General features: G+C 44.3%; 2 protein-coding genes across 71 annotated transcripts in view; one reads left to right on the top strand and one right to left on the bottom strand.

Annotated features, from left to right (window-relative positions):
- PAPLN (papilin, proteoglycan like sulfated glycoprotein) overlaps nucleotides 1–11,112 on the top strand; it is a 51,509-nt gene extending 40,397 nt beyond the window's left edge. For 23 of the 25 annotated variants that reach the window (XM_085581913.1, XM_085581905.1, XM_085581902.1 and 20 more), the window contains 8 exons: nucleotides 79–216; nucleotides 1,610–1,734; nucleotides 2,499–2,637; nucleotides 4,044–4,181; nucleotides 4,828–4,955; nucleotides 5,521–5,629; nucleotides 6,917–7,092; nucleotides 7,621–11,112. In XM_085581913.1, coding sequence (XP_085438039.1) covers nucleotides 79–216; nucleotides 1,610–1,734; nucleotides 2,499–2,637; nucleotides 4,044–4,181; nucleotides 4,828–4,955; nucleotides 5,521–5,629; nucleotides 6,917–7,092; nucleotides 7,621–7,796 — 1,129 coding nt within the window. In that variant the 3' untranslated portion in view covers nucleotides 7,797–11,112. The remainder of the gene's footprint in view (nucleotides 1–78; nucleotides 217–1,609; nucleotides 1,735–2,498; nucleotides 2,638–4,043; nucleotides 4,182–4,827; nucleotides 4,956–5,520; nucleotides 5,630–6,916; nucleotides 7,093–7,620) is intronic. The other 2 variants (XM_085581889.1, XM_085581900.1) reach the window with 2 other exon arrangements.
- A 234-nt stretch (nucleotides 11,113–11,346) lies between these two features.
- The window catches only part of NUMB (NUMB endocytic adaptor protein), a 96,584-nt gene continuing 86,797 nt past the window's right edge, over nucleotides 11,347–21,133 (bottom strand). For 13 of the 46 annotated variants that reach the window (XM_085581927.1, XM_085581929.1, XM_085581925.1 and 10 more), the window contains 5 exons: nucleotides 19,679–19,880; nucleotides 17,220–17,522; nucleotides 15,284–15,433; nucleotides 14,306–14,449; nucleotides 11,347–13,292 (listed from right to left, as the gene is read on the bottom strand). In XM_085581927.1, coding sequence (XP_085438053.1) covers nucleotides 12,568–13,292; nucleotides 14,306–14,449; nucleotides 15,284–15,433; nucleotides 17,220–17,522; nucleotides 19,679–19,880 — 1,524 coding nt within the window. In that variant the 3' untranslated portion in view covers nucleotides 11,347–12,567. The remainder of the gene's footprint in view (nucleotides 13,293–14,305; nucleotides 14,450–15,283; nucleotides 15,434–17,219; nucleotides 17,523–19,678; nucleotides 19,881–21,133) is intronic. The other 33 variants (XM_085581942.1, XM_085581948.1, XM_085581949.1 and 30 more) reach the window with 5 other exon arrangements.

Genomic DNA, 21,133 nt, shown 5'->3' with positions numbered 1-21,133 from the left:
ACTCATCCAGAGTCACATGAGAGGACACAGAGGTGAGGAGGGCAGCAAAAGTGCCAGCGGAATCACTTTCTCTTCCAGAACAATCCTGGAGGAATCCAAGCCCTCTCTTGTGACAGCAGCTGTGGGACAAAACATCCAGCTAGTCTGCAAGACAGGTGTGTCCCCATTCTCCAGAGTGGAGTGGATGAAGAACAGCCAACCAATCTTCTCTGACAGGTGAGCTCAGATCCCTTCATTGTAGAGCAGACAGGCTCCTTGCTGGGCAGAGTGCCAAATATTCAGGCCAAAAAAGACTGTCATGGCTTCACCCCAGCTGGCAACTCGGCTCCACAGAGCTGCTCACTCACTCCTGGTGGGATGGGAGAGAGAATCAAAAGGGTAAAACTGAGAAAATCCATGGAGATAAAGACAGTTTAAAAGATAAAACAAAAGCCGTGGGCACAAGCAAAGCAAAACAAGGGATTCATTCATCCCTTCCCACGGGCAGGCAGGTGTTCAGCTGTCTCCAGAAGAGCAGGGCCCCATCACACATAACAGTGACTTGGGAAGACAAATGCCATCACTCCGAACCCACCACCCCCCCGCCACCTCCCTCCTCCTCCTTTCCCCAGCTTTACATGCTGAGCATGATGCCATATGGTATGGAATATCCCTGTGATCTGTCAGGGTCAGCTGTCCCAGCTGTGTTCCCTCCCAGTTTCTTGTGTACCTGCAGCCCATGGTGGGTGCAGTGCAAAGCAGAAAAGGCCTTGACTTGGTATAAACACTTCTCAGCAGTAGTGAAAACATCAACACTGTTTTCAGCACAAATCCAAAACACAGCCACATACCAGCTACTGTGAAGAAAATTAACACCATACCAGCCACAACCAGCACACTTTTTTAAAAAAAAGAAATAAAGAAACCCCCATATTCATCTACTGTCCAGCTGTTCTGTGCATAGCAGAAACAGGTACACTCTACACCAGTAATGAGATGCAGGCTAGACTTATGGGGCAGAGCAAGTGCTGTCCCATAACACTGGTGGAAGGCACTAGTGGAAGCTAGTGGGTAGTGATACAGAAAAATATTGCTTCTCTCGGGTTCATCTTGGGGCAACACACAGCCAGTAGTTGGGGGTGAAACTTGCAGCCTAATAACCCAGAGTTCCTCTGTCTGAAAATCTCTAGCACTTTTTTTTTTTAAACTACTTTTAAACCTGTTTTTCCTGGGAAGTCTGTTTCCAGCAAGTCTGTCTGGAGCCAGTTAGTCTTTTTGTGTTATGAAAATCACAGTTAAGAAAAGCCCGATTATGCTTTTCTGTTTGCAGTTGACTGCTGGGACTCAAGCTCCCCCCTGGAAGGGCAGTTTGCTTCTTTATGGGAGAGGGCTACTGAAAGCAGTTCCCTGTTTTCCATTTCAGTTTTTCTCTCTGTTCCTGACCTCCTTTCTGCTGAAGCCATTGCCCCTGCCTGTGACCCGTCTGTGGTCTGCAGGATTTTGGTTTTTTCTGAGCCAGGGAGGGCACTACACGGGGGTGGTTTGCGTGACATCAGCCTGGGCTGGCCGCTGTGCCCGGGTGGGTTGCTGTGGGTGGCCAGGGCAGGCAGCGCTCCCGCATGTGTTGCAGGCACACCTACCAGTCCGACAGCTCCCTGGTGATCAGCCACGTCCAGCCCGAGGACGCTGGCACCTACACCTGCCTCACTTCTGATGGGAAGATGGAGAGCCGACAGATTCAGCTGCAGATCACAGGTGAATTTATCTTCTGCCCAGGACCAGAGAGGTAACTCAGGGCTCCTCATAAATAGTTACTGACCATCAATGGCTCGATAAAGCCAGCTGTAGGAGGAAACTTCCTCTGCTGCCAAGAGGGAGTATGGAGGCAGCAGGGCCTCTTTTGGTGTTGCGCCATGGTAAAGCCTTAGCCCTAAAATACTTTCTCCCCTGCAGTGCCATCCCGTAAGTGGAGTTGTGGCTTGCCTGTAACTCACCTTGTTTCTATCACAGCAAGCATGTCTTCCTCCCTGGGAGCCATCAGCTGCCTCCTGATCCAAAACATAACTGCTGGTGCATTTATGTTTTGTGCTTTGCCCAAACAGGGCAACCCTGCTGGGTAACAAATAATTCCCTGTTCTGAAAAATGTGCCTTATTTCAGAAACCAAAAAAACTGAAAGACTAGTCTCAAAAGCTGGGCCAGAAAGGCACCCTGTAACCTTCAATCTCTGAAGTCTGTTTTGTCACAGCAATGGCACATAGGGCAGAAGGCACTATGGCCTAAGGGATGTTGCAACATATTCACTGACAGAGGAGAAAAAGGAGTCTAAAATTGCTTGCCTGCAGGTCTATGACTCTCATTAGTAGACAGCGCAGGTTTACTGCACTAGTCAGCCAAAAAGCAGATGGCTGAAGGGCTCTTTGGCTCCAGATCAGCTCTCCCAAGCTCACAGAAACCCTACGCAAGAGGTCACAGTAAGAAGTGTCCTTTTATTCACATATTGCATTTTGTTTTGAATAGAGTACCAGAGCAGTGTTCTGGCTGAGGGTGAGAGAGGTCGAGTCCTTCAGGAGGCAAACCAGCAGCGCCGAGGGTTATCCAGAGGCAGGCAGCTTGTGCAGGCAGCCGGCTCCTCTGTGCGTCAGCAGCTCACATACAGGTAGGCTCACCCACACCAACCGCGCCCAGCTGATGAACCATATGGCATCTCTTCATGTAGAAAAGCCAAAGACTGGAAAGGCCCTAGGTCAGCTGTTCCAGGGCACAGCTGGGAAGGATACGGTACTGAACTGCTGACACTGGGAACACGAGAAGATCCCAGTCACAGGCTGTCTTCTGTCCTCCCAAGGGATCTCTTGAAAGAAGCATACTCTGGGCAAAGATGCACACGGAAGCTGGCAGCAAAGGAGCTGGGCTCAAACAAAAGAAGTCTTGAGGCAGCATCCTTAGCTGTTCATGTTAGTGCAGGCAGAAAGAGAAACCTGTTCTGAAAAAAAGCAAAGCAAATAGGAGCTGCTTAACTAGCACAAAATAGACATATGTATATTGAAAAAAACTTCAGCTCCTTCAGCCTCCACTAATTAATTTTAAATGTTTTGTGAACAAACCAGTTTGACCCAAAACTGTCTCCTCATATGCTGGTATTTTTTGTTGCTTCTTGCATGTTTTTTAATTGCTTCTAGGCCCCACAGAAATAAAGGGGGACAAATTATTTTTGCCTTAAATGAAGCATGTTGGGATTCTAGATTAAATAAGGCCATGATCTGATCCCTCTCTTTTTTTGAGTTTACAGCCTAAAACCCAGCCAATTTGCTGAACTCTGCAGCAATCTCCTTAGCTGCTTCTGCCTAAAAGCAGTAATAAGCAATTCATTGAATTAAGAACATTGAATTAAGGATCTTTGGTTTTATTTTTTGAGATCAAGAATTCAGGTCATAGAATGGGGGTAGGGTAGATGAAGTTTTATTTAACTGTGGGAACATCATGTTTTAGTTCCCTTCTAAGACAGTGTTTAGCTGTACTTATAAGAGAGCAAAGAACATGAGATGAGTGTTGTGAGGACATGACCTCAACCTTTCTGCTGCATGTAGTGGATGACCAGTTCCTGGACCTTGTGCAGTCAGGGGATTGCAACAGGCTCTTCACACCCTAAAAAGGCTCATTTTTTTTGTGCCAGATAAGCACCCAAGGGGAAGCTTGCTTAGTGCCCTCTTTAGGACTTTGTACTGTTTGCCATGTTGCCATGTGTCTACATTGTTAATGCTTCCTCAGCTGTTATCCAGAGGGTTTTTATAAGGGTTGTTGTCTGTAAATTAAGCTGGGTGACACGGGTGCAGCACCAAGCTGTGCTGAACTAGATCCGGATTTTATAGAGCCTGCTCTTTTCTGAATGTTAGGAGAGAATGTTGGTAATGGCAAGCATCAGAGCTCTCATGAGAGTACAGAGAACTCCCTTTGCCATTGGAGGCAAAAATAAGTCCTGTGATTGATAAAAGCTTTGTGCTGAAGATCAAATGCTGAGCAAGGAAGTTTCCACATCTTTTGCTGTGCTTGTAAACTTTGCAGGTTGAAAATGGATAAGAGTGAGCCCACAGTAGTGGAGGCCAATGTTGGAGAGAGAGTCAGACTGCCCTGCACAGTGGAAGCATCACCAGCTCTCACCATTGAGTGGCGGAAAGACGGGCAGCCCCTCTCCTCTCCCAGGTGAGCCCCCAGGCAGCTCCATGAACCGTTCATGAAAAGAGCCTCCTCCTTTCTTTTCCTTCCCTGTCTCCTCTCTGAGAGAACAGAGCTGTTGGCCATGCAGCAAGGGTCTGTCTGGCTTTAATGCTGTCCAGCTTCCTCCGTCAGGGCCAGGCCATACTGCTGGCCTGCCCTGTCCTCCCTCCCTCCCAGATGGAAGTTTGAATGTTGAACCCTTGAGGGAACAGCTGTGACACAGGGTCTACAAGTGAGCCAGAGCTCAAATTTATTCAGCTACAAGATTAGCAGAAAAAGAACACATGGCTAACAAATTTTTCAAAAACCAGCTGGTCAGTGAGCAAGGGCAGAGGTTCACAGCAGAGAGATCAGGGCATCTGCAGTGACCTTCCACAGCTACTGGTGCTGCTCTACCCTCTCTCTGCTCCCAGAAATCTGCTCTAGCAGCAAGATTTTCTACAGTCTTATAGCATCAGTGCTGGGATTTGAGGACTAAAGTTTGCATTACAACCCCTGCAGTATTTGAGCTGCTAAACCTTTGCTCAGTGGTACTACAAAGTGGTGCACGAGGCTTAGCTTCATCTCTGCTGGCTGGAGTCCCAAGCTGACCCAAGCCCAGGCTGAGGGACATGCTGGCTTTGCTCCCCAGGCACAGGCAGCAGTCGGATGGGGCCCTGGTGATCAGCCGGGTCAGCTCTGAAGACATTGGCTTCTTCACCTGCATGGCCTCCAATGGACGAGACCGCGACCAGCGCCAGGTCCTGCTCCGACCGCTAGGTACTGGCTGGGTGGAGCACGCACGGCTCGAGTGCACAGGAGCGGGAAGCGGGGAAGGCTGTGCAGGGCCAGCATGAGTTCCATTGCTGGCTGTGCCACTTTGCTTCACACCTAGAGTTTAACAGGCATCCTGAGGGCAAGGGGAAAATGAATTGTTTTACCCAGAGGTCATCTGCATGTGTCCAGTATATCATGGTGCTCCAAGCAGCTGGGAAAAGGGGATTAACAGCACAGTAAGAGCTTGTTTCTGGGACACTGGTGTGGGATGAGTATAGGAGCAAGAGAAACTAAGGAGATGGTTCTTCTGTGCATGTGACATGCATGTGTCCAGCTGGAGGAAAAGGTTCTTTGAGACCTCTGTTACTTGTCCTTTCTTGGGCCAAAGTCCTAGGAAATCCACATTCCTCAGAACAACAACAGCACAGCTTCAAACGTGCTCTTTCAAGGCCCAGGGGCTTGTAGCTTGTTATGGGACGTGTTGGACTTTTCCCATGAGTGAATGCTCCTACTCCCAGGTGGTGGAGGCATTGTCTCCCTGCTAGTGATGATTTCCCTTCTGGTCCAGGAGAACTGAGGATCACTGGTCTTCTGCCAAGCATCACGGTACCTGAGGGAGGGACTGCTCAGCTTCACTGTACAGTGATTGGCAACAATGTGAATATAAGGTGGTCAAGGTGAGCAAAAATGAGATGGAACTTCCCTTTCCTTCTCTTCCCAAACCTCATCATTTACCCTCCAAATACTGATGCAGGATGCCTGCAAGGTATGGCAGAGACCACAGTTTTCAGCCCCAACTAATATCACCTACCCTTTCTTAAGACAACTTGGATGTTACCCAAAAATCCTGGACAAGATCCCTGTGGGGTGTGGGGGTGTCATCAAGTTCATGTTCCAGCCAAATAAGGAGAAAATCAGATGTGAAACTAAGATTCCATGGAGTTCAGAAGGGCTCTGTGCTGGAAAAGTAGTTACATGAAAACAACAAGAATTAAAATGAGTAATCAGAGGAAAAGCTTTAGTTGCTTTTTAAAAAACCCTCTCTGCCTAATTGTGACAGACATTTTAGACCTCTTCTCCCAGCTTCCTGTTGCAACAGTTCTGTCCATTTACTGTCAATGCAAAAAAAGGAGATTTAGAAGCATTTTAAAGTGAAAACTGTGTCCTCTTATCTTTATAGTTTACCAGGAAACTCTGAATTTGTGCAAGTGTTTAGTGAGGGTTGTTTTTCTGGTTTGAAAATAATCACTTATGTTTTGGAGCCTTCTTACAAACTATCCAGAGAGAAGGATGGGTAAATGTTAAAATTACAAGAGTTAGGACTGAAGTGGGCCATCTCACACACAGAGCTTTTCTTCTATACATAAATTTGGTATTTGAGCTAACAAAATGTTTCAGAGTTGGAATGAAACCCTTTTCAGTGAAACAAATTTCATTTTGTTGGTAACCAGGAGTTCACAATTCAGGCAGTTTTCCAGCTGGGCACAGATTATTCCAGGAGGGACTGAACAGACACAATCTTGCTGGTTTTTTTAAACAAACTTTTAAAGGGAGAGGGAAGAGGACGAATTGTTCACTACCCTATATGCTCATCAAGCAGTATGTGCTGCTATTAATGCCAGCCAAACAAGTACTGCCAGACCACAACCTGGAGAGAGGGAAAGGCACATTGGATTTTCTCTTAGTTCTTCAAACCTCAAGAATGTGTGCTAGCAGAACAGGCAGTGTCTTTGCAGAGAGCACACAGACACAGCTACCTCCCACGCAGACACCGGGCAACGGATGCAGACTCAGGCTCATGTTACCACCCAACTGCAGGGCCAGGTTGTGCAAAAAGATTTCTTCCTTCCTGCTGCACTTGTAAAAATTCACTCCTTTCACAGAACATAATTTTCCAAAGAGCACAGGGAGCTCCTTTACCATCCCTGGGTGGCAATAATGAAATATTTTGTTTTTCACCACAGGAACGGAGTTCCCATGCGGGGGGATGGCCACCACATCCACTTGTCTCAGGATGGAAGCCTGACTATAAGCAATGTCCAAGAGGCTGACGAGGGATCCTACACATGCAGCGCCTACAGCAGCAGCAGCTCGGTCAGCGCCAGCTCAGAGGTGAAGGTGCTGAGGAGCCGGCCTAGCAGTGAGTACAGCCCAGCCTTCCTGCTTCTCCCAGCACAGTGCCCAGCCCTGGCTGCTATCGCACCCACTGTGTGTGCCAGTCCAGCACCAGCCTTGGGCTTTGGGGAGCAGCAGGAGCCTCTGGGTTGTGCTGCCTCAGGACCCCTGCTTTCCACAGACAGAAAAGCAGGATGCTGGAAACACTCCCAGACCAGGGGGCATCGGGCATTGGGAGCCTAATTAAATCCTGAGGCCAAAATGCCATAGTTGCTTGACCAAATGGGTGCATGATTTGTAGTTGGACTTTGGACACCATCCAGCCATCTTTACTTAGAGGACAGATAGTCCCTCCTCTCCCTGGAAACTGCATTTTCCTCCTGTATCTCACCAGAGGTGTCTGTTTCATCTTGAAACTCATCATCTCCTTCTTGATGTTGGACTAAATTTAGAACTGGTGGGGTGGAGGAAGCAGGAAAGTGCTGTGTCTTTTGGGAGGGAATAGCAATCTGAGGATAAATTTACAGCTGATTTACCCTTTGCTTGGCTGCAGCTACTGTGAGTCACATTGTGGACCTGAGCAGAGAGTGTGTGGACCAGCCCCACCTTGCCAACTGTGACCTGATCCTGCAGGCCCAGCTCTGTGGTAACGAGTACTATTCCAGCTTCTGCTGCGCCAGCTGTGCTCGCCACCGCTCCCAGGGCAGCCCCCCGCACCCCCGCGGGTGAGTGACAGCCACCGCCACGGACACAGTGACCAATGACAAGACTGGAGGTCTCAACCTTGTTCTTTTACTGCATGGACAGTTCTAGGAACTCTGCCCTACTGGAAAGCCCAGGAGGGTGAATTGAAGAGTGTGTAGTGAGTGTAAATGCTCAAAGGTGGGAGACCCACCACCCTCAGGTTTATTGTAAACTCCTTTTCCCCTGTATGCCTTGCTGTACCTAATCCATCTCTTAAGAGTAGTTGCTGTCATTCTGTCATTCACAGAAACCAGATGATAGTAGGCATGTGAGGATGATGTGTCTAGAGAAGGCAGATGACCAGCATGAAAGAGGGAGAGACCAATTCTTCATACAAGCACTAGAGAAGTGCTCTTAAAAACATCTCTGAAGTGTTTGAAGATGGGCCTGAATCATTTCAACTCAAGCATTAATGAGCCATGAACATTTGTTCCTCCAATGAGCATTGCTGAACAAGTACTCCTGGGGAGCACTTTCCATCTAAATGCAAAGAACTCTGGCCATGAGAAACAGCTTGATGCATATAAAATTAGCATTCAGGTCCTAGGAGATTACTGGCTCTCGGGATGCAATTGTAATGTCATGATACTGTAGCTGTTTTATCCAGCAGACCTTAGACAAATTTCTAGTAGGGTCAGTTTGGTTTCTACTTGACTGCAATCAGCTTTGGAGTGAAATGCAAAAGCAAGGCAGTAAGGCTTCACATAAAGTTAAGACAAAATAGAAAACTACTTTTAGCCCTTCCTGAGCACTGGGGTAATTTAGATGAATATACCAATACTCTTACCTGTTCTGAGATGTTGCAGTTTAAATAGTACTCATTCTAGGAAGGCTCAGCAGGTAATTTTCTCTCCTGAGCCAGAACTGTGCTGTTCTGATGTGCTGAGTTTGGGCAGGGGCTAATAATAAACACACAGAAATATGTGTGTAGGGGCATTTCACTTGCCAGAACAAACCTGCCAAGGATCTGCTCTAGTCTCAGTTAAAGCCAGAGAAGTCTGGCTCTGCATGTGTCCTGGGCTGATGCCTGCTACTACAGGCTAATAAGCTAGGACTTCCAGATGCAGAGCAGCTGTAGTTAAAAAGCATCCTTAATTTCAAGACCAAAATGGAGTAGCAACAAGTGTGCATCTGGGGCTCTGAAAATCTCAGCCATTAGGGTTGGGGAGGTGAGATTGTATTATGATTATATCATGTTAAACCAGGAAAGGCCTTGGGTATCTTCAGTATCTCAAAATTGAATTACTTTTGAGCAAAAGGATTTTTTTACAGCCTCCACACTACTGTTCTACCCTAGCATCAGCCTTGACAGTCCCCTTCTTCCTCATTCTAGACTTGGATGGGTGGATCATCATTATTAGCAACATTACCCATGTATTATTTGAATAGATGTAGGTATAAACTGGTGTGTAGATGTTGATATTTTGGTTGGGGGACTGGAGGATTGGGATTTTTTTTATTTTTGTCTTCTACTTGTGTTACTTTAAGGTTTTTAAGAAATGCAGCTAAATCAGCACTGTGCACATACCACTCTCCTCTCCTTCACTCCTGACTCAGGACTCATCGGGGCAGCAGCAAAACTCAAGTGTAAAGTGCCAGGGTTGACAGCCTAGAACTGGTTTGTACTCTAAACCCAGTAAATCAGTTCACATGGACCTAAAGATAAGAATCACTGACCTAATGACTGCACTCTCATCAGCACAGGTATGGTTCAGGACTGGACACACTGCTCTAGGATGTGAACAAACAGCAAAGTCTACAAGCAATCCAGTACAAGAGAGACAGGTGACAGTCACAGCTATTTGGGGTTGGGTCCTTCTGTGGTCTGATAAATTCTGTTTGCTAGGAAAGACAAAAATACTTATTTTGCATTTAAGACCCTTTAATTTGATTGGGGGAAATTTCCTCTGCTGGACTGCAGGGCAGGCATTACAGTATAAGGTTTGAAATAACTGATATTTAAGAACAATGAGATGGTTCTGTAAATATCCAGTTGTGTTTGTACATGTTTTTCCATTTAACACCTCAGGCCAGCACCTTTTTCTTTGTGTGTCTGTATAGGCTATACCATTTTAGTATGTGATATGATTTTTGCCTTTGGAGACCAGGGACTAATCAGAGACTCTGTAAATTCCAGTCATTTTGAAGCCCTCACTGTTCCGCATGTGGCATCAAGGGGTAGTCAGGCTCTGCTCAGAAGCATGGTTGGAAGTGGATTGTGGATGTGTCAGACCCTTTTGCCCCAGAGTAAGTTACCAGTTCTATAAAATCCCTTTCTAAGATGTCAGAGGGTCTATTTTTAGAATATTTAAATATTCTGTGTAGTCGGCTGTCATTTAAACTCTGTGGTTATGTAAGATGAGGCCAGGAGGTGCATTCTCCAGACTCCTGAGGGCTGTAACAGACCCCTACCCGATGATGGTCAGGGCTTTAACACTGGAAGTGCTTTGGCTAGTGGAGCGTTTACGCTGACCTCCTTTCAGCTGCACAACCATGGCAGTAAGGGTGGGATTGACAGGCATGCAGCTCGCTGCTGTAAATCCATGCCACCAAGTTAACTAAAGGATCTTTGCATTTCTTCTGACAAGATCAGCTTCTCCCTCTCTGTAGTACCACTTAATCACCTACTCAAGGTTTACTTTTTTTATGTGAGAAGCAAGATGTTCATTTTCTTCCCCAAACAATGGGTCATAGGAAGTGCTTATCTCCAGGGCAGGAGAAGGGTGTAGCTACACTGGGCTATTTTCAGCTTGGTCTTGGGGCCCTTACTGTGAAAGATACATAACTAACTGCTTTCTTTCCTGCTATAAATGTCTGTAAATACTTGTTTGCGTTCTGAAAGCTGAAAAAAGCATTGACACCAACTCAAATCCTACAGGGAGTGTTTGCATTACTATTCATACCATACTGAACACAGGTAAGATTATCTGTAATGTCACAAGTTTTAGTTTTCTAGACTGTAAGACTCACTGTACTTGCCTGGAAATAGAAACTGCTGGCAAGTTCAAATCTGAGGGCTAACAAAGGGCGTGTTTATTCCCCTTCAGCTTATGGAGTCGTATTTTCTTCCTTGTGTCCAAACTGATGTGGCGTCCATAAAAATGTGGTAAATCACAATTAACAGGTTAGATATCAACTCACTGGAAGAAGGGAAAAGAGGTGAATGTGCATCATCATCTCATATGGCTCTTTTTAATAATAGGGGAAAGAAAGAGTTTTCCTTTTTGCCATTACTGAATGTTACTGAATTGTCTCTTTGTAAGTATTCAGTGATAGAAAATACAGCCCTGTAAAGCCAGAATCTGATGTTTTCAGTAAAGGCCTCTATTTTAGAGCTTTAAGTGTTTATGCATTACAAGGATATTTTGAAAGTTCAATGCAACCTAACAGGTTGTAGAAAATGAGAGGTGTTAAGATATTATTCTTAAGCTGCTAGGTCAGCTCATCCACATCCATCTTACAAGACAGAAGATACCCAGAAGGGCAAATGCTGAAACTGAATTAAGATGGGAAATAAGTCTCTCACAGACAGTGCTTCTACCACCAACATTTATTTCTGTTAAAGCAGATTATAAATCATCAGTACAAATATATATAACTTACATTTGCTTGTAAGGCCAAAGTTTAAAAGTAAAGTTAAAATGAGATGGTTTTCACAAGTCACCAGAGGCAGAACCTGGACCGACTGCAGCCTTAACCACAAGGTTTCACAAATCAGTGGGAAAAAATAAAACCGAAGTTAAAAACCCCTAAGAACTATTGACAGACAAACATAAAATGGTTTCCCAGGCAGCCCCAGGATGTAGATATGATGACAGTAAGTTGTCACAGTAGTGTTAGAACCAATAGATTAAGACAAAGAAACTGCAGCAATATATGAAAGGAAAAAAATCCATACTATATAGAATATGTAGACTGATTCCAATAAAAAACAGTTAATTCGCCCCATGGTTTTCAAACCATGACAATACTGTTCTTTAATTTTCTTTATTTAAAACTACGATATAATGACTTATTGGTTGTGATTGTTGTTGCAATATGCTACTTACAATGAACAGATACAAGAACAAGCTAGAGCCCCTTTTTCCACCCCCCCAATATTACTTACTATAAGAATCAGCGATAAATCAATCTTATGTACAATTTCTTACATCCAACCCCCTTGTTTTTTAACCTTTGGCAAGATTACTTACAACTCATACAGCTTTTAATATCCAACTATTTAAAATATTCTAAATGCATAAAAATAAAGATTTTGGCTTTACTTTATTCTTTACATATAATATTCACTTTGTTACTCAAAATGGAAGCTCAACTTTTTCCACAAACCTAGCTTTTGCTAAGGTGACAACATCCCACCCGTATCCACCCCCCACCCTACCCAATTCTTCCCTGAGGGGAACATCCAGGGTTTGCAGGGCATCAGGAGGACACAGGTACAAACATCTGCCTTCCTTTCTGTGAGATGATTGATGTTTCTGCAGAACAGGCTTTGGGACTGGGTGCCTTTCTTCGCTCCATTTGACTTCCAGCTTTCCAAGAGAGGAGGGAATGCAGACTGGGGTGGCTCCAGGACTCCTTTTAAGAACTGCACATTAAATTCTCTTGTGTGTTTCCATCCTCCCCATAATCGGTCCCTCTTTCTAACCCATTTTTGTTTGAAGGGACCGTTGGGATTACTGATCAGAAACAGTCCCCTCTGCTCCCTTTATCCCTCTAGCCTAATGTACAATTTATCTGCCCCCCACAGGACCGCTTAAAGTTCGATCTCGAATGTCTTCTGTAGGTCACTGGAGAAGGGGTTGGTGGGCGAGGGGTTGGTGCGCTGCTTTGCCTTGCCCTCCAGGGCTGCCCACTGCGCCTCAAAGGGGTCGACCTGGGGGGCGGGCGCGGGGGGCTGCGAATGCCTGTCCTCGGCAGCCCACTTGCCGCCCTCCACGCCGTTGAAGGCGGCGGAGCCGTTGTGCTGCGCGGGCGGGTGGAAGAAGGGGCTGGCAGTGGCGCTGCTGCTGCTGCTGCTCTCGTACTGAGGGACCGACTGCTGCTTCACCAGGCTGGGGGACTGATGCGGGTGGGCCGCTGGAGTGTGGCTGGCAGTACCAAAGACGTTGGCCACCATCTGGGAAGGTGTGATCCCAACCACAGGGACACTTGGGGCTGCATAGGTCATCCCATTTGCTACAGCATAGGGCTGAGCTGGAATAAACGCTGGCTGCATGGGCGGTACCACGCCCACCGGCACAGGCTGAGGCGCAATGAAGGTGCTGACTGGGAAGGCTGGTGCTGACTGGGAGGCTGGAGCTGCTGGAGGAGGCTGGAGCAGCGGCTGTGGGGCTGGGGCTGAGGTTGGCTGCTGTTGGGCTCTGACAGTCTTTGATACCTCTTCCAACCAGCGGTCTGCCTCTGAGGGAGTACGTCTGTGATTTCCTTGGAAGAGACTTGGTGAGGCCGCACCTGAGGAGGTGCTGCTCCATTCGGTGCCTGGGAAGGAAAGCATGGGCAAGTCACTAATATTTCCACTCCTCATCCTTTTATTGATTAAAAAGACTGGAGGGTGTACACAAGAACACACAGGCCTCTTCCTGACATGACTGAAAGATGCATTGGAAGCATCTTTATGCATCCATTGTACTGCTCTGTTCTAGGAAGACATTTGTCAAGATGGGGTACATAAGAGCTTCTTCACTAAAGTGCAGATTTATGGGTTTTTTTCTTCATAGCAGACATCTAAAACGTCAGGTAATGCAGGAAAGCTGCTGTCTGCACTCACAATTTGGTGGCAATCATCTAGTCCATTATCACTAATCCCCCTAACTGGGGAGTATTAGTTTCTGAATGCACGGTGCAGGACTGGTGGACTTGGAACACAAAGGTCTAAGAAACTGTTCTAAAGACAAAGTCTGGTGCTCTTACAAGGCCCAGCAGAACCTACTGTTTCACTAGTGAAGTTTCTCTCATGGAGTGGCACTTACACCATGAAATGAAGTAACTCAGATTGCAGCCTTCTAGCACATGTGCCCACATGGGTGACCATTTCACCTTACACAGTGCAGACAAGGCCTGGAGGGACAGACTAAACTTACTAAACAGAAGAAATCAATCTCTAAGCCTTTAAGCAACCAACTTAATCCCTATGTACATACATACATACAATCCTTATGTACATTAGTGAAAAGAACACACAAAAATTATTTTAGGTACACATAGATTCTTTCCCTTTTATACACACAAACTTGCATACAACTTCATTACTTCCTTTTTAAGCACTGATTTTATAAAATGCTGCCAAAATAAGAATCAGTCCAGGTCACAGACCTAGCACCAGCAAGTTCATCGCTTCCCTCCATCCACTCGTGCAAAACACTACTACTTCCGGCTTTTGTTCCTGTTCCTTCCACTTGCCATTAAGTGGCACTGACAATTGTCTCAGGGGCTCAATTACGCTTTTGATCCAAGTTCTTATAGCAATGCACCGGATCTACTTCCAGTCTTACCAGCGACCATGGCTGCAGCTCCAGTATTAGCAGCAGGAGCATGAGCCCAAGGATTGGTTTCACGAACTGGCATAGCTGTGGACACTACAGCAGCTTGGGATGGTTTAGCAGCAAGCACACAGAGGGCAGAGGCAGTGCCATTAACTAAAATGGGAGCAGACAACATCACTGTGATTAATTCATGCAAGGCATGCACGTGACTGGAGTATTAGTGGGCCAGGTCATACCTATCAACATACAACACTTTTAGACACTTCCACATGACAGGAGTTTGTGTAATTAGCCAAACTGGACTGACAGTCAATAAAGGTAGTAAATTTCATTTCACCAAGCCAACACTTGTTAAGATTATCATAGGATGGTGGATTTTGATGTCTGTTAGGAGGCCTTGAATTTTGATGACTGAAGTTAAATTTGTTGTTCTATAAGGAAGAGATACGGCTCACCAGTAGTTATTGTACAGTTAATTTTAGATTTAAAAGAACACTTTGTGGATACAAAGCAACAATAACTACATTTAACATAGAGAGGTTCTTTCTTCACACAACTTCTATAAAAGCACAGCAGTGAAATGAATACCAATGGCTGCTATGAGTTCTATAGCTGGCATTTTTCCACACCTTATCTAAGAATTTGTGTGAAAAACAGTAATTGTGGTGGCACAAAATCCCTTCACTTGCGAGATTTGGTTCCTATGACACACTCCTATGCAGTTCAGGAGGCAGAATGATAAAATAGCCATTACCTCAAAGCCAGTCCCTTTTAGAGGTAACTATCGTGTGGTAGGTGCATGAACTTATTGTTAAAAACAAAACCACAGAAAAATTAAACAGACAAGATGAATAAAGCAGGATGCATTCACCCAAAATACTGGTAACAGGACTTGCACGACTTGCACAAGAAATTAAGACCGTGTGTTACTAGAAAGCAACATTATGTGCATTCAAGCCTCATCCAGCACCCAAAGAAATCACAAACCTTGAAAGGCAGGAGACTGTGGTGCAACTACTGTCACTGGTTTTGTCATGGGGGCCGAAGAGAAAGGATCTTCTGATGGTGTGCTGAAAGCACTGGTGATCTGAGAGCACAGGGCACTAATGCTGTCTGTTTCCCCTTCTACCTCTGGGACTAAAATGTAAACAGAATTCATTAAATTGAAAGTTTAAAGGATACAGAAACAATTTACAACTACCAATGTGAAACTGAAATATAATTAGTTCTCTTATGTCCTACATGGTCTTGCTACTGATTTGCATGACAGCTTTTTTTTTTTTTTTTTTTTTTTTACATTAGTGTTGAAGATCTGGCCTGAAATAGAACAATAGAACACCACATTATTGTATTTTGTGCTTAAGTCAAGAGGACAAGGAGATCACTGTTCCAGATTTGAAGGATGCTTGTATCAGACAATAAAAAGGGGTTTCTACAGCTTAAGTAGAGATCTAAATCTTTAAAGTGCTAAACTTTTCAAGGTTTTGGCTCTAAGATTTGGCATTCTGTGAAATGAAAATACTTATGATAGATTTAAGTGTTCCAACAACATATTTGTACAGTAACTAGATGAACTTTAGATGCACTGACAATAGTGCACAGTGGCAGTTCAGTCTAGAGTTATGTTGATTGTCCCAGTTCAATGGTAGCTGAAATTCCCAGTTCCTGTGCTAGAATCATAAAAGCAAAAGCTGAATGCTCAGATAAAATGGATGCTCAGTTTTAAACTAAGCATCAGTACCATGTGGATAATGTAACATCTGGAGTAAACCTGCCAGCTTACCAGATGTTCTCATTATTATTAATGGCAGCGTTTTCCGAAAGTACCAATCATCAGTCCGTCATTGCACAGAACTGACATGAGCAGGCATAATCAAGCACAAAATAGTGTAAGAAACATAAAATGTCTGCACACAACATGCATCAGATCTAAAATTCAGGGGGAGGCATGCCCAAAAATTGATTCTTTGAGGGATATTCCAATACAGTGCATGCAGTGGGACGGTAAGCAGCACTGGCAGTGGCATATATGGGAACATGCATCACAAATGTTCTGAATCATGAAAAACTGAGATTGTGGTGTGCTCAGTGACTATCACTACTGAGCAGTGCACTGTTACTGTGAAGCTGATTGGCTCAGTGCTGGTCCTAAAGCACAGGTCACTACAAGGATCATGAAGGAAGTCAGACTAAGTATTTTTGTTGGGCTTGCCTTTGCCACACTAATTTTTACTTCAAAGCTTAGAACCCTAAAACCAGCTCTGTTGCCAAGTGAGAGTACAGCTGGCCTGAAGGGTAATACCTAGCTAGGGGAACTCAAGGACATTATGCAAGGTAATGAGTATCTCAGGCGTTTATGTTGGGATGACTTTTAGAAAACCCCACTATCATCACGTGAAAACTGTACCACGTTAATATTGATACAGCCAGCTGTACCACCTAAACAGATCGGTTCTCTTAATGCAACGTGAAAAGCAATTTCATTGCTCTCAAAAAGAATTCAAACAGGCAGAAGGACAGGCTAGAGAAGAGCATCACATGATCCCAAGACAAGTGGTTAAGGCCTTGAAGGGATTTGTATCTCAGGATGCACTGACAGTAAGTGGAAGAACTGGTTCACTGACTCAGAGGGAAGAGCCAAAACCTGCTAATTCACCAACACCCGTTCCTGGAACACTTCAAGCTGTGCTCCAGTACTTCAGATAGCAATTAAAACTGTTTCTGCATGTGAACCCCACATTTGAAATTCTTGCCTATTCCCAAAGCAGAAATTTTCTGTCATGGTGATGTTTGTTCATTATAAATTATCAACGTGAGGCAGAAGAAGGATTTACCAGAAAATAAGGAGTTACTTGAAGCCACAGAAAAGAAAGAAGGAAGAGACTATTAAAGGCAATGTTTCAATGGAACCATTTGGTTTTACCTGAGTTTTTCATGGGGAAATCAGTCTTCCTTTGCACTGTTGAAGGCAGCTCATTTATTCGCAAAGACAGCTGGCGTTTAAAAGGAGACATCTTTTGGCTGAGGGCAGGGAAGCCCCTGAAAGACCCTTGCCTGGCAAGCTGTTCTATGGGAGCGTGCCGCCGTGGGATAGCGTGGGGGTTGCTCATTTCTTTATCCAGAGAGGCAGCAACTTCAGCAGTAGGAGAGGTTGGTGAGCCAGAAGAGGGGGCAGTATTGTTTGGTGCAGCACCTGGTGCTACTGTTTTCACTTCTGCTTCAACTGCTGGAGGAAACAGGGTGAGGTTAGAAGAGTAAAGCAAAGCACTGTTCAGCTGCTTACCTGTACTCCCATTTGTTTTGAAAAGAGAAATTGTAGAAATCTGTGTAACTAGTACTCCTGCAAATGAGTTTCTAATAGCACAGCAGAAACACAATTTCTGCATACCTCCACTGCCTTCACCACATCACCTGACACATACCCAAGCCCCACAGCTTTCTAAGGCAAGCCACTCCCTAAAAAAGATGGCCTCACATCTGTATTCTTTCTAGCTGCTCCTGAGATCCCAGCTCAAGGTAATTCATTTATAGCTAAGACTGAAAAATGTATTGTGTATTTGAGACCTTTACTTTGCCTCACACAGAACCATGGACAAAACATTACTACCAACTGTACTAAGTGATTTAGCAGCAATTTAGCAGCAGCAGGGAACAGAACGCAGCTCCTTCTTTTAAAAACCACCCTCCCAGCCCTGCAGAATCAGCAGCAGCAGCCAAACACACTGCACAAGCTCTTGCAGGCCAAAGGCAGCAGCAGCACTTAACAGGCTGGGCTGCAGCTCCCAGCTCCTCCAGGAAATACATTACAGGTAGAGGGGAATGTGCTGCAAGGCAGATTCAGCCTCTGAGCTGACAGGCCTTGCTAACACCAGACACATTTGTGAGGAGTTCCTGCGTCACTTCTGTACTGAATGTAGCTGCAATGTTACTACTCAATCATGAGTTAGTTGCAGTGGAAGCTCCTCCAACATAAAGTCAGATGCTTCATTTTGCAGGGCTTTGCATAGCACCACAGTGCTACTGTCAGACAGGCCTAATGGCAGAAATGTAGGATTAAGATTTGTTTAAATCATTACACTTATGATTAGAATTACAATGGAGAGATTTTTCTATCTCTAGGAAAACTCTTTTTCACTCATAAATGGATTGGCTTTGGCGGCAACAAACACAGCTCCATCAACACAGAAGGACAAAAGGAAATCTGACTATCCTGGTATGAACTCTCATTTCACCTATATGGTTTTCCAAACATTTTAGAAAAAGCAATGACTTTTTTTTTTGACACATCAGCAGAATAACTAAAAGTCTGGTAAAGAGAGGAGTCAGACTTGAGATTTCTGAGGAGCTTGAATGGTAGGAGGAACTAATTATGTTGTCTTGTAAGCTTCAGTACCCATGAGTTGCAGCTGCTCATTCAAGTGAAACTTTTCTAATCAGTCTTTCTTGAAAAGGATTTCACACACCTTCATTGAGTCAAGACTTTGACTCATGCCCTCAAGTAACAAAGGCCTTGTGTTTAAGCTTCATTTAGCACATTCTGAAAACTAACGTATGGAAACAAGCAGATGGATGATGAAAATGAAGATTAAAGTTTTACAGTCAAGGGGCAGTATAAAACTTGCTGTGAAACCCTCTGAAACAAAAGTCTGACTTTACTGTGAAGCAGGTTATAAACAGTATTTATAATATTTTAATTTTTGTTAGCTGTAGAACTCCAGGCTTTGTCATAAAACTTGAGTAAGAAGTTCTACTTTCACCTAATTTCAGAACACTTTATCTCCTCTCAAATCAGTTAGTCACTAATTTTGAATGTAATTAATAGTCCAACACTTTTTTGTTTTATGGGGAGGGAGTGGTTATTCTGGAATTTTTTTGGAAAGCACTCTGTGATTGATCTGTTCTTCCCTCATGCAGTACAGCTGTATACATACACTCTGTAACCTGCCTTAAAAATCAAGATAAAAACACATTATTTTCTAAGAAAAATGCATATAATTTTCAGTTCATTTACCACAAGCATTAAACTACATAAATTATTACTTTGTGTATGGCAAGCTTGTGTATGGCAAACAATTTTCTAATAAGGACTTTTAGTATGGTACCTACCGTGTTCTCTGCTATAAAGCAGCCTGACAAAATAAAGCAGAAGCAGCATTCACATATGTAGCCACTCACACATTTTCTAGAAGATGTGGGAAAATACTGAGTGAATTTGGGAGCATTTTCTATCGTGTGAACTGACAAGGGTCTGGGAATACGATTAGAACAGAGTAAGGTTCATGAGAGAGAATGCTGTCAGGACATTACTAAGCTTCAGTCCTCGTGCAGGCCTCAGTGCCGGTTCTGCTCACTGCAGATGACTGCTTAAACTGCATCCCTTACCTTTAGCATCTGGCATCTGTCTCATAATTTCCTCTCTCTCTGCTTGTTCAGTAGCTGTAGTGACCCTGAATGACCCCTCTCTAGTGAATGTGGTTCTGCTGGCATCAAAGGTGGCAGTCACTCCACACTCCTTCTCTCGTTTCTGCTTTCGCTCCAGGCACGCTGCAAATGCACAGCCCACGGCGTGACTCAACCTTTCCCCCTGCACAAGACAGCATTGCAAAACACAGTGACTGAACAGAAACATACATGTGCTTCAAGCATCACAAACTGAAAACCTGCCTTTACAAGACCAACCTAATTAAGGCATTAAAGAAAACTATGTTAATTGTATTTCAGCCTTAAACCTGGTACATAAAGACTCCCAGCTACTAATGCACAAGCCATGTTCAAGAAGGCCACCCAGGAATGAGTGAGATTGTTGGATGATCTGCTGAGTTCAACTGCTACTAAGATGCCAGTGCAATAATGTGCCTGCACTGATCCCTTGCCTCTAGATACATCTGTGCACACAGAAACTCTCATGAAGCTGTCTTAAGGTCTAAGTCCTAAAGCAAAGGTAAGCACTGGTCTTGGAGAAAGTTTACAGAGGGCTCAGGGAGACACTAATTTTGTATGCACCTGTGAAAGTTAAACGTACAGTGGTGACTACTCACACCTCTTAATGATCCTGACCAAATGCACCAGTTAGATTTAGGAGTGCCTAATGAAAAGCACTTCCATTATTCACTAGGTCAAAAGAATCCACTATCCAATAACTGTAAAAAGGAAATACAAGTCTGAGGAAGTCCAGCAACCCAGCTTATACAGCTTCTACAGTCAAATCAGAGGCATGACTACTACCAGTAGCTCAACTCATCTCTCATCATCATTAAGTGAATTGACCTGTTATTCACAGATGAAAACAGAAATATTCCAGCTCTAATGTAGTTTTACTGGGAATTTTTGACTTCATTGTTTAAAGAAAAATGATAAATTATCAAGTACCATTGAACTCTGAACATGCAGCTCTGGGGAGTTCAGGCACTGAATTTGCATGAGGCTTTAAGCACTTTCTACAATATAGGCAGGATTCAACAAACAGCAGAGAGAAGAAAAGGTCAGATCAGGGAGTTAAATAACTTACCTAAGTCTACACAGCAAGAAACTGATTTCAAACCTACTCAAAATATTGTTGTCACTCAGAAGCAAATAGAATGCTAATTTAATTCAGTTTAGCTCCATCTCTTAACATTCAGATGACTTTTCATTCAAGATAACACGTACAAGACACCGCATTCACAAGTCTGTATTTACTCACTATGATTTTATCCTGGAAAAAACTGTCATTGCTGTTTCAGTTTTTAGCTGTAAACATTTTCAAATGAGAAAATTTTCTGTCTATTCTTAGAAGAGTAGTTCCCTTCTGCTGGAGCCTATCTGAGGCTGACTGCACTCTTTTTACACACAGGCTGA

Source organism: Lonchura striata, chromosome 5 (assembly GCF_050655825.1).
Source record: "Lonchura striata isolate lonStrDom1 chromosome 5, ASM5065582v1, whole genome shotgun sequence".
Taxonomy (NCBI): domain Eukaryota; kingdom Metazoa; phylum Chordata; class Aves; order Passeriformes; family Estrildidae; genus Lonchura; species Lonchura striata.
The sequence above is the reverse complement of the archived record's forward strand: the minus strand, read 5'-3'. Positions and strand labels throughout refer to the sequence as shown.